This window comes from Bombina bombina, chromosome 6, assembly GCF_027579735.1.
Source record: "Bombina bombina isolate aBomBom1 chromosome 6, aBomBom1.pri, whole genome shotgun sequence".
Lineage (NCBI taxonomy): Eukaryota > Metazoa > Chordata > Amphibia > Anura > Bombinatoridae > Bombina > Bombina bombina.
Window position 1 is genome coordinate 161,906,518 of NC_069504.1, and position 13,895 is coordinate 161,920,412.

Genomic DNA, 13,895 nt, shown 5'->3' on the forward strand with positions numbered 1-13,895 from the left:
CCTTTAAAATATCTATTGATTGCAAATAAGCACATATGATACTCTGATTGCATGTTATATTTGCAATTATTCCTGCTCAGAATAATAATACATTTACAATATATACATATAGTGGTATAAACACAGATATATGAAAGACAACATTGTTTAGAACAAAAAAAGGAACTTAGGGACATGTTAATATGTTTGCAAAATATTTCTGACATAACACACACACACAGACACATATATATATATATATATATATATATATATATATATATATACACACACACACACACATATATTTATAAAAATAAAAAAACAAAAACCGTTATGGCTAAATAAAAATGTGTTAAGAGAAATTAGGAAAAAACGTAGCGCATTTAAATTATTAAAAGAAAATAGTACAGACTCAACATACAATATTTATAAGGAATGTAACAAAGCATGCAAAAAAGCAATCAAATTAGCCAAAATTGAAAATGAAAAATTAATTGCCAAGGATTCTAAGTCTAACCCTAAAAGGTTCTTTAAGTACATAAAAAGCAAAAAATCTAAGAAGGATAATATAGGTACATTAAAATGCGTGGAGGGTAGCATGATAAATAATGACAGGGAGAAGGCTGAGGTACTAAATCATTTTTTTCTTCAGTATACACAAGAGAGGAACCATTGAATGATACTTTGAAACAGAATAGAACACGCCAGTCTATACCACTAACTGGGTTTTGTTTAGAGGATATCAGGAAAAAACTGGAAAATATTAAGGTAAATAAAACTCCAGGCCCAGATGGAATACACCCAAGGGTGTTAAGGGAACTTAGCACTGTTATAGACAAACCTTTACTCTTAATTTTTCAAGACTCATTATCCTCAGGCATGGTACCCCAGGATTGGCGTAAAGCTGATGTGGTGCCACTCTTCAAAAAGGGAAGCAGGGATCCAGGAAGCTATAGACCAGTTAGTCTGACATCAATAGTGGGGAAGATATTTGAAGGGTTTATAAGGGATTATATTGATGAGCATATTCGTGTAAACAAGATTATGAGTTCTAATCAGCATGGCTTTAGGAGAAATAGATCATGTCAAACTAATCTAATTAGATTCTACGAGGAAGTAATTAAAAATATAAATAAAGGGGAATCAGTTGATGTGATATACTTAGATTTTGCAAAGGCATTTGATACAGTGCCACATGAGAGATTAATGCACAAAATTAAGGGACTGGGAATAGCTGAAAATGTTAGCTCATGGATAAATAACTGGATAAAAGATAGGGAGCAACGAGTAGTAGTAAATGGATCATACTCAGATTGGACAAAGGTAATCAGTGGCATCCCCCAGGGATCAGTACTGGGCCCTGTTTTTTTAATATTTTTATAAATGACTTGGAGCAAGGATTAAATAGCGACATCTCTATTTTTGCAGATGATACTAAGTTAAGTAAGGTCATTAGGTCAGAGCAGGACGAACTCTCTTTACAAAGGGATTTGCTAAAATTAGAACTATGGGCAAGTGAATGGAAAATGAGATTTAATACGGAAAAATGCAAGGTTCTACATTTTGGAAGTAAAAATAAGCAGGCTATGTATTTTTTAAATGGGACAAGACTTAGCCAAACACAGGAGGAAAGGGATTTGGGAGTAGTAATAGATAACAAGCTAAAGATGGGTGCACAATGCAGGGCAGCGGCTTCAAAGGCTAATTAGATACTAGCATGTATTAAAAGAGGCATTGATTCAAGGGAGGAAAGCATAATTCTGTCATTATATAAATCCCTGGTAAGACCTCACCTTGAGTTTGGAGTGCAGTTCTGGGGACCAATTGCTAAAAAAGATATTGCAGAACTATAAAAAGTTCAGAGAAGGGCCACAAAGCTAATAAGGGGATTGGAGAAATTAACCTATGAGGAGAGGCTAGCCAAACTGGGTCTGTTTTCTTTAGAAAAAAGGCGCTTGAGAGGTGACATGATTACTTTATATAAATATATTCAAAGCCCATATACAGAGATTGCAGAAGCTCTGTTTATTCCAAGAAAATAGTTTCTGACAAGAGGTCATAATTTAAGGTTGGAGGAAAGGAGATTTAATCTCCTGCAACAGAAACGTTTTTTCACTGTAAGAGCAATAAAATTGTGGAACTCATTACCAAAGGAGGTAGTGAATGCCAATACCATAGATACATTTAAAAATAGTCTGGATAAATTTCTGTATATAAACAAAATTAATGGATATGATTGCTAGTATTAAATAGGTCATATTTTAATGGGGTTATTTAAGCTTAACTGGAGCTTTTTGTAAGTATTTTAGATTTGTATAGGTTGAACTTGATGGACTTCAGTCTTTTTTCAACCTTATCTACTATGTTACTATGTTATACACACAAGTATGTGCAAGGATATATGTACAAATTCTAGCATTAATAATTATTTAAAAAATAAATAAAAAATATGACTCCTAGAAATACAAATACACATTAATTTCTGTGAAGGTATCATATAACAAATAAATATAAAAAAACTTTCTATGAGATATTGTTTGTTGAGGTATAAATCAATCTATTTCTTGGACATTAACAGATTAAAAATAAAAGATTAGCTTTAGAGAAATGTGTTTGTTCATGGACAGTAATGAAATGGTATAAATAAAGTTGGGAAAAACCCGAATAACCGCAACATTGATGACTGTTAGTTAACACCAGTCCGATGCTCTTCGCACCGTACTTGACGAGCATGTTTTTGATGTCTTTTTTGTTAAATAAGGAGATCGTATTCAGGTCCGCATCAGCGATGTCTGGCGAGCGTATTGACGCAGGTGAATGCAACATAGTTGATGCTTTGATAATTAGTCCCCTAAACCTGTAATTTCTCCTCCATGGAATCTTAACTTGGTGTTAAGAGTATTACAGTCTCCTCCTTTTGAACCTATGCATAAAGTGGATATTAAACTGCTTTCTTGGAAAGTCTTATTTCTTTTGGCTAATACAAATCACTCCTCTACCCATCAAGGGAACTAAACAGTTACATTTCACAGTATAGATAGAAACAGGAATACATGAATAGAATATCATAGTTATTTAGGAGTATCCACAATAACATGGACTAAAAGATATCTCTCTATCACATAAATGTGCGCTGGTATTACATGTCAGGTCAAGTCAGGTGCAATGCGTGACCTTGTGTTTGCATTGCCTGGAAGACTTGCACTCACGAGAGTACGCTTCCATAGGCTCCAATGGGAGCCTCATTCCGCAAGATAGGTGAACCACCTATCACAGCGCAAGGGGCAATTTGGTCAGCGTTGGGCAGCAATAAAGAAATATATATGTCTATGAATATATACATAGAACTACAGTCCCCTATTTACATCAATGTAAAGGCACATCCCCTCACTTTTTACATTTTTTTTAAAAAAAAATGCTCATCTCTATTTTCTAATGTTAAAGGGAAGGTCTAGTATAAAATAAATGTTCATGATTCAGATAGGCAATGTCATTTTAAACAACTTTCCAATTTACTTTGTTCTTTGGTATTCTTAGTTGAAAGCGAAACCTAGGTAGGCTCATATGCTAATTTTTTAGCTCTTGGAGGCTGTTATGAAAAATTAGGGAATGGGTAATAAAGGGATTATCTATCTTTTTTTAAACAATAAAAATTCTGGTGTAGACTGTCCCTTTAACTAATGTACTCTTTATTTTGGGGGCAATTGGGGCACAATTTTTTCATCAACCAGTGGTTTGACCTCTGGTTAATTCTGCTGTGCGCAAAGTGAAACCGTTAGCTAGCGGGAGCATTAACCAGCCACGTATAATGGCTTATTATTTAACGTGCAACCTTAAACAAGCAAGTTTGCCCCTTTACGGGCGCACGTTAAGATAGAGCTCCACTAGTAATCTAGCCCACAATCTTTTCCATATAACACACAATGAGGTTGTTTTTACCCTACTTCTTTTACACCCTTTAATGGATAGGTGATTAAATTACATTTACCTGAAGCCAAGGAAGTATCTTTAACTTAAAGGGACAGTAAAGCCAGTTAACTTTCACTATTCGGATAGAGCATGTTATTTAAAAAGAAAAAATCAATTTATGTCTGTTTTCTAAATTGCTTCGTTCTCTTGGTATTCTTTGTTAAAAAGCATACCTAGGCAGGATTAGAAGAAGCATTGCTCTACTGGGAGCTAACTGCTGATTAGTGGCTGTACATATATGCCTCTTGTCATTGGCACACCCAATGTTTTCAGCTAGCTCCCAGTTGTGAATTGTTCCTTCAACAAAGGATACCAACAGAACAAAGCAAATTTGATAACAGAAGTAGGTTAGAAAGATACTTAAGATTCATGTTCTATCTTAATCATGTAAAAAAAATTAGAAGTTTTATGAACCTCTAAGTAACAGGCAATTGAGATACCATGTAACATGTGACACCATCCATATCCAGGGTGACTTTCAAGGATCATCAACAACAATTAAATAATGTAGCCTTTAAGTATAAGCATATGGAACAAAATCATAGGCTTAGCCTCTTGCCCACAATTCATAGAGGGATATGAGGCCCTTTATTTAAGAGGCAGTTCTCATTGTTGAAATCAATGTGCTCATTCAGCTACAATATAAGTAGCAAATACTATGCATTTGTTCTGTTTTTGTCTAGTGATTCTAAAGAAGCCCATATCACCCGCCATACAGAAATATATCATAATACCTCTCATTTGAAAGAGTACCCAATGCCTCCATTATAGCATATGAATATTTTTTTAAATAATTGAATCACTCGGTTTAATAAATATTAATAGTAGTTTGTGGTCTATAGACTGAGGTATAGTTGTGTGATCTGTCATTTCCAAAAAAAGCACACAGTATGGTCCTGACACATTTAGTTGCAAAATAGCATGGTTTAACGAAAACAAAACTAGTGCCTTCTTTCTCATTGTTAAATACCTACTAACATCAGAATGTTGTCAGTAACTGTGAGGGTTGCACATGTACCTAAATGTTCTATACTAATATACCAACATTTACCATTTTAGGTGCAGAAACTGTTCCAGTTTGAAGAATCTAGATGCCCTTTGTTCTATAGTGCATGAAACCTCATGGGATGCTAGTACAATAGCAAAAGGTAAATTCTGCAAAAAAAAAAAAAAAAAGAGTATGTGTGTATATATATATATATATATATATATATATATATATATATATATATATATATATATAGGGAGAGAAGTGCTAGGCTTTTTGCGCAAGTCAGAATTAGCACGCGCATTACAAACTGAAAGTAAATTTGTTCACTCGAGCACAATCACAATTTACGCTTAACTAATTAGCACTACTAGAGAGCTTGTGTAAAGGGTAAGAGAAGAAAAAAGTTGCATTACACACAACATAAATACACTTAATAGTACAGTTATAGTCATATAAACACTGTGATGTAACTTTTTTATTTTATTTTTTAAATCATTTTTAAGGGCTTAAAGATTTATGGTATAAGGTGTTAGACAAAAGAAGGGCTGCAAAGGGCTTTAACATATATGCATGCCTAGACATGTCTAAAGCTGTGTATGCATATATTACAAAATTAAAATATATGGGATTGAGATGTTCTCTTTGTCTAAAGATTATTTGTTAGGTGATGGCCCTTCTTATTTTTTCACATAGAGAACAATTGATTGTTATAATGTTGCTTATTTGTTACATGGCAACTTTGGTGTATAGACTATATATGGGCTACTATGATGTCAGGGGCGTGGTTTATGGCTTTTTAAGGGTTGAATTATGTGTCCATTTACATTGAGCCTGAGGAGAAGGTGTTAGCCCTGAAACGTTGCTCTGTTGTACTGCTGCCCTGATCAGAAAAGTAAAGCTTTTGGATTTGCCCTAACCTTTTGAGTGTCTGCCAGTTTTTTCTTCAATATATGCATATATGTGTGTGTACATATGTATTTGTGTTTCACTATATATTTACTGTACAAATTTAACATTCCAATGTCCTTCACTTACAGGTTAATGTAATAATTATTGTAAATATTTACAGTATCTAACAAAAGTGAGTACACCCCTCACATTTTTGTAAATATTTTATTATATCTTATGTGACAACACTGAAGAAATGACACTTTGCTACAATGTAAAGTAGTGAGTGTACAGCCTGTATAACAGTGTAAATTTGCTGTCCCCTCAAAATAACTCAACACACAGCCATTAATGTCTAAACCGTTGGCAACAAAAGTGAGTACACCCCTAAGTGGAAATGTCCAAATTGGGCCCAATTAGCCATTTTCCCTCCCTGGTGTCATGTGACTTGTTAGTGTTACAAGGTCTCAGGTGTGAATGGGGAGCAGGTGTGTTAAATTTGGTGTTATCGCTCACACAGTTTCTCATACTGGTCACTGTAGGTTCAACATGACACCTCATGGCAAAGAACTCTCTGAGGATCTGAAAAAAAAGAATTGTTGCTCTACATAAAGATGGTCTAGGCTATAAGATGATTGCCAAGACCCTGAAACTGAGCTACAGCATGGTGGGCAAGACCATACAGCGGTTTCACAGGACAGGTTCCACTCAGAACAGGCCTCGCCATGGTCGACCAAAGAAGTTGAGTGCACATGCTCAGCGTCATATCCAGAGGTTGTCTTTGGGAAATAGACGTATGAGTGCTGCCAGCATTGCTGCAGAGGTTGAAGTGGTGGGGGGTCAGCCTGTCAGTGCTCAGACCATACGCCGCACATTGCATCAAATTGGTCTGCATGACTGTCGTCCCAGAAAGAAGCCTCTTCTAAAGATGATGCACAAGAAAGCCCACAGTTTGCTGAAGACAAGCAGACTAAGGACATGGATTACTGGAACCATGTCCTGTGGTCCGATGAGACCAAGATAAACTTATTTTGTTCAGATGGTGTCAATAGTGTGTGACGGCAACCAGGTGAGGAGTACAAAGACAAGTGTGTCTTGCCTACAGTCAAGCATGGTGGTGGGAGTGTCTGCATGAGTGCTGCCGGCACTGGGGAGCTACAGTTCATTGAGGGAACCATGAATGCCAACATGTACTGTGACATACTGAAGCAGAGCATGATCCCCTCCCTTCAGAGACTGGGCTGCAGGGCAGTATTCCAACATGATAACGACCCCAAACACACCTCCAAGACGACCACTGCCTTGCTAAAGAAGCTGAGGGTAAAGGTGATGGACTGGCCAAGCATGTCTCCAGACCCTAAACACTATTGAGCATCTGTGGGGCATCCTCAAATGGAAGGTGGGGCAGCGCAAGGTCTCCACCAGCTCCGTGATGTCGTCATGGAGGAGTGGAAGAGGACTTCAGTGGCAACCTGTGAAGCTCTGGTTAACTCCATGCTCAAGAGGGTTAAGGCAGTGCTGGAAAATAACAGTGGCCACACACAATATTGACACTTTGGGCCCAATTTGGACATTTCCACTTAGGGGTGTACTCACTTTTGTTGCCAATGGTTTAGACATTAATGGCTGTGTGTTGAGTTATTTTGAGGGGACAGCAAATTTACACTGTTATACAGGCTGTACACTCACTACTTTTCATTGTAGCAAAGTGTCATTTCTTCAGTGTTGTCACATGAAAATATATAATAAGATATTTACAAAAATGTGAGGGTTGTACTCACTTTTGTTAGATACTGTGTATGTATGCGATCAAATAAAAAAAATTAACTTTTTCACAAACTGAATACATATAGGTACATACATACCTGTGTATGTATGTATATACCTGTTTATCTATTCCTATAGATGTATAGGTAATGGTATACATATCCATTTTACATTATCATATACTGTATATTTAGAAATATAAATTTAATAATAAAAATTACATTATTTTCTATGTGAAGAACACAGGAATAAAAAATATGCGCATTAGTATTAGTGATTTAGGTCTAACGCGGTCGGGTTGGTGCACATGAAGAATTACTAACTAAAGTCAAAATTAAACTTTTATAATTCGGATAGAGCATGCAATTTTAAACAACTTTCCAATGTAGTTCTGTTATCAAATTTGCTTTGTTCTCTTGGTGCACGTGTCTTTAGTACTCTTTGGCAGCAGTGTTTTGCAACATTGAATAACAAAGCTACAAATAATGTTGCAAAACACTGCTGCCAAAGAGTACTAAAGACACGTACATTCTCTTTCTTGAGCTCTCATGAGCCAACCTAGTTTTACTCTTCAATAAAAGATATCAAAAAAACAAAGCAAATTTGCTAACAGAATTAAATTAAAAGTTGTTTAAAATTGCATGCTCTATCTAAATCATGAATGTTTAATTTTTACTTTACTGTTCCTTTCAATGAGCATTTTAGAAATGTTAAAGGGACACTGGACCCAATTTTTTTCTTCCGGGATTCAGATAGAGCATGCAATTTTAAGCAACTTTCTAATTTACTCCTTTTATCAATTTTTTTTCATTCTCTTGGTATTTTTATTTGAAAAAGAAGGCATCTAAGCTAAGGAGCCAGCCAATTTGTGGTTCAGTACACTGGACAGCACTTGTTTATTGGTGTGTCAATTTATCCACCAATCAGCAAGAACAACCCAGGTTGTTCACCAAAAATGGGTTGGCATCTAAAAGCAAGAATGTAAGTTTAGATGCCGACCAATTTTTGGTGAACAACCTGGGTTGTTCTTGCTGATTGGTGGATAAATTGACCCACCAATAAACAAGTGCTGTCCAGGGTACTGAACCACAAATTGGCAGGCTCCTTAGCTAAGATGGCTTCTTTTTCAAATAAAGATAGCAAGAGAACGAAAAATTATAATAGGAGTAAATTAGAAAGTTGCTTAAAATTGCATGTGTTGCAATGTTATATAGAAACTGCTCTTTTGTATAAATGTTCTTTTTCTTTCTTTTCTTTTTTTTTCTCTCCCTTTTTTTTTTTCCCCTATGTTAAGAATGTTATTTTTCTAAAATACTGTCTTTTTTTACAAAAGGAAAAGAAACACTATTTAATTTGTTGAATTTTAATTGTGAGGACTAGACAGGGGAATCTCAAGTACTCAGATTGTTCTTTAATATTCCTACATTAGAATTTAAGCTCTTAAAACAAAATATCTGCTCTTCATATTTTGTGGCTGTTAAATTGCAAGATTATATACTTGCCTGTTGAAGGATTTAAAGGTATCAGTTTAATATTTGCTTATGGTATGTGAGAATTAAAGCTTGATATAACCTATTGGTAGAATTATACTGATCTAGACAGGGGGTGTGATAGGGCAAGTAAAGTTTTGGGAGGAAGGTACAAAGGGGCAGAGGCAAAGTTTATAGAAGTATGATTTAAATACACAAATAATTGAAATAATTCCTGGGACTTTTTTCCCTAGGTCGCACTTCTATATAGTTATTGGTACTAAGGTATACTCTTTTTTTCCCTTTATACAACATTAGAGTGTCATTTGAATTAGATTAATTAAGGTTATTCCTGCTGATTTCATCAGTAATTTATTTTTATTTTTTTGTTAGCCTGTGACATAGATATTAAATCAGGGCGATTCCTCGAAAGATTTATTGCTACTAGCCTTGGTAAACTGACCTGACATAGTCTTGCATTTGTATTTCCCTCTGGTTTTCGCGTCCGTGGTTGGACATCTTCACTTAATTAACTAAGTATCACTGGTCTTCTCACTTCTTTTTTTCCCCCCTAGGCGTGGGGCTTCCCCCCTTTTTTTTTTTTCTTCCTTCCCTCACTTAATCATCACTTATACACTCCCACTGGTCGATCTGAGAGCATTTTTTCACTCTCAACTAAATTCACATCCACTTCTGGCCTTGCACCACTTTTCACGTATTTTCGCTTCAATCACTTCTTTTTTTTTTTTTTTCTCTGTAATTTTCTGTTCACTGGCACATGGATAAATTCCTTCACGGTTCACCCAAGATTCCCTCTCCAGCCATGGCAGCGAGGCAGAGGGATAGAAAAATGAAAGGCAATCAAGAGACAGTCATGGATACACAATCAGCTCTGTTAAACATGTCAGTAGTTCAAGAACCTACTAATATTCACAATCTTGTTGCTAGCATATCTGATGCGCTCTCGCTCAATTTTGAGGCTCTTAGAGCTGAAATTAAACAAGACTTTTGTTCATTAACCCAGGAAGTCCGCCAGTTCTCTAACAGGCTGCAGGAAGCCGAGCAGAGAGTCTTGGACCTGGAAGACCTAACAATAGTACATAGTTCCAACCTGGAAGATGTAAACACCAACTTACAAAAAATACAAAATAGATTAGAGGACCTAGAAAATCGTTCTAGAAGAAATAATATAAGAATCATAGGACTCCCAGAAGAACATCAATATGATAATCTTGTTAATTTCATATCAGAAACACTGCCTAAAATCTTAAAATTGCCACCTACTCTATATCCCATTCCAGTGGAGAGAGCGCACAGGATAGGTTCATTCCGTATAGAAAATAAAGCCAGAACCAAGCCTAGACCTGTTATAGCTAAACTGTTAAACTTCCAAGACAAACTTACTTTATTTCAGTATTATCGTAAACAACAGCCAGTCAAAGTTGGAGGTATTACAATCCTTATGTTTCAGGATTTTTCAGCGGACACCGCAGCAAAAAGAAGGGAGCTTGCTCCTATTTGTACCAGGTTTATACAAAAAGGATACCAGGCAACTATAATATTCCCTCATAAATTAAAGGTTAAAGTTAATGATGTTGTACACTTCTTTGAGGAAGCCCATTTAGCTGAAAGCTTATATAAAACACTGAATTCCCCGGTCCGATGATAAATTTAATACTAAGATCCTAGAGATGGTAAAATATGCAGGCTTTTTTCTTTTTCTTCTTTTTTCTTTTTTCTAAGGTAAATTGGTCTCTGTTTAGACATGGGTCTCAGTGTTTAATTTACCCCTGTGTGGAGAGGGCTTATTTTTATATACATAAAGGGAAAGAAAGGAAGGGGAACTTCCTTTTTAATTTTTTTTTTTTTTTTTTCCTCCCTCTATCTCTCTTGCTCCTTATCTCCTGATATATAAATGAATATGTGTAGTGACAAATGTAAAATAGTTTCATGGAATGTAGGTGGTATATCTACCCCTATTAAGAGAAAGGCAATTCTTACTCAGCTTAGAAAAACCCAGACTGATATAGGTTTCATCCAAGAAACTCATCTATCTGCAGAAGAATCTTTAAAACTTAAGACAGCTTGGGTAAAGGAAATATATTTTGCACCCAGTGTTAAGAGAAAGAGGGGGGTAGCAATATTAATAGGGAAAAGAATTGAAACTGAAGTGGTGCACTTTGAGGCTGATCCAGGAGGGAGGTATGTCATGTTGAAAGTAAAAATTTCTCTGAAGATGTATACGCTGTGCAATACATATGGCCCTAATGTATTTGATCCAAAATATTGGATCTCTCTTCAGTCTAAACTTTTAGCTTACACGGAAGGGTGTTTGATTATGGGCGGAGATTTCAATATGGCACCACAAAGCCCAATTGATAGGTTAAGACGGGATGTCAAACAGCTGAAACAAAAAAAAGATAATCTAGAGTGCAAAATGTTTTAAAAAATCATACAAAACCTAGCGGTGCGAGACGTTTGGAGACATCAAAATCCTTCTATTCAGAGCTTTACTTGCCTTTCTAAGGCGCACAAAACACTCTCTAGAATAGATATATTTCTGATTGATGAGCGCATGTTAATGAATGGGGTTAAATCAGACATACTTCCAATTCTTCTCTCAGATCATGCACCAATTATTCTTGAGTTCCAGCTCTCAGATGCACGCCCTGCCTCATCGCGTTTCTTTTTTCCCTATTACTTGATGTCAGAGGTAAAATTTAAGAACTGGCTTGTAAACAAATATAAGGAATATGTATATTTTAATAAAGAACATTTGAGTTGTCCTGAGTTATTTTGGGACACTGCGAAAGCGGTGATGAGAGGGGAAATACTCTCATATAGTATCGCCTTACAAAAGAAAATTAGATCCAGAGAAAGAGAGTCATGTCAATGTTTGACTAATACTTATAACCGGTATCTGCTTGACAAAACACCATTAAATTGGGCGAAATATGTTAAGGCAAAAAATGAAAGAGATACCTTTGTACTGTCACAAAAAACACAAAGAGAATTAAGAATGCAGGCTAAGCTATATAGATACGGGAATAAATCGGGCAAGATGTTGGCCAAATTAATTAAAGTGAAAGTAAATTATTCCTCATTGCAATATATCATAATAATCTATAGGGGAAATATAACATTTTCGCATGTTTTTTTTTCCGTTTACTTCAATCTAATTGTTTATATTTCTATTATTTATTTCCCTACCGTTCTTGGCTTTACTCCTCCCACCCTCCTCTTCCTGGATTTTGTATTCATTACGTATAGAGCGGTCCCACCCGCTCTACACGTAGGCTTGAAAGCTCGTTCACGATTTTGTGATCTATTGCGCATGCGCTAATCGGCGATCGGCGTACAAATGCGCATGCAAACTTTCTCATCCCCTATTGAAAACGCGCATGCGTCAAACTGTTTGGCTAGGACGCTGAAAATCTTGGCAGCAAATGATCGTCAGGAATGCGCATGCGCGAATTGTGAACGCGCGACTGACATCACCGTGCTTATATTGGACTCCGCGCATGCGCATTCGATGCGAGCAGGCTGTGACGTAGCTTTCTGGCCGCCGATCGGCCAGAAAGTCAATTGGTAACTGCAAAAAACGTGACCAGGAAATAAACTGACTCATCTGCAACGGGCTGAATTGAAGATGCCAAAAATATGCGGTTAAATGCGGCGAAAAGGGTATTTATGTACACAATTAAAAAATATCATGAATGAAAGTGCTGTTGTTTTTTAAGGATTTATGTAAATCTGCAGAGCTGAAGAGCTAAGTTTACTTTCACTTTCAAAATGAGAAGAAACAACCGGTAATAGACAAACTGTATAATAAAGGGCTACATATCTCAAAACCTGAGGATATTTTAAATACATTCTATGAATATTATCAGGAGCTCTACTCATCCAAAACAAGTGATGTACAGGAATCTATAGATTTTTGGAGGGACATCACATATCCTACAATTACATTAGAGATGTCCAATAGTCTAAACGCTCCTATCTCCATAGAAGAAATAGAGAAGACAATATCTGAGCTCTCCCTAAATAAGGCAGCAGGTCCTGATGGTCTTCCTAGTGAATTCTATAAAATTTTGTCTAGTGAAGCCACCCCACATCTTTCCACCCTTTTTAACAGTTTTTATACAAAGGGTAATTGGATCCCTTCTTCATTTTCTAGCTCGTATACAACTTTGATATTAAAGGGCGGAAAGGACGCATGCTGTAAAGAATCTTACAGACCAATCGCTCTATTAAACTCCGACTATAAAATTCTCACTGCAATTTTAGCATCCAGACTTCAAGGGATCCTTCCAGAAATCATCCATACTGATCAGTCAGGCTTTTTAAATAATCGTAATTCAGCTGCAAAAATTAGAGAAGCACTCTTAGTGACAGAATATTTTGAGGTTATGCCTAGCAGCAGGGGGGAGGACACACCTGACCTTGCCATTATCTCCATCGATGCTGAAAAAGCCTTCGATTCAATATTTAATGAACATATTAAAACATCATTTAGGCGGTTTGGTATCGGTGGCAATTTTCTCGAATTTATCGGGAATCTATATAAACAACCATTTACAAAATTGATAGTGAATAACACCATGTCCTCTTCCATCTCTTTAGGTAGAGGGACGAGGCAGGGTTGTCCTCTCTCCCCGCTTTTATTCAACATCTCGATTGAGCCTCTGGCAATTAAAATTCGCCATCTCTTAGATGGTATAAAAATTCGCAACACTGAAATAAAAATAGGCCTGTATGCAGATGACCTGCTGCTTTATATGGCAAACACCAAATTGAATCTACCAAAACTTTTTCAGATATTGGAACAA

General features: G+C 36.2%; 1 protein-coding gene across 2 annotated transcripts in view; it reads left to right on the top strand.

Moving 5' to 3' along the window:
• POT1 (protection of telomeres 1) overlaps positions 1-13,895 on the top strand; it is a 640,429-nt gene that overhangs the window by 552,160 nt on the left and 74,374 nt on the right. For both annotated transcript variants that reach the window (XM_053716650.1, XM_053716651.1), the window contains one exon: positions 5,011-5,099. In XM_053716650.1, coding sequence (XP_053572625.1) covers positions 5,011-5,099 — 89 coding nt within the window. The remainder of the gene's footprint in view (positions 1-5,010; positions 5,100-13,895) is intronic.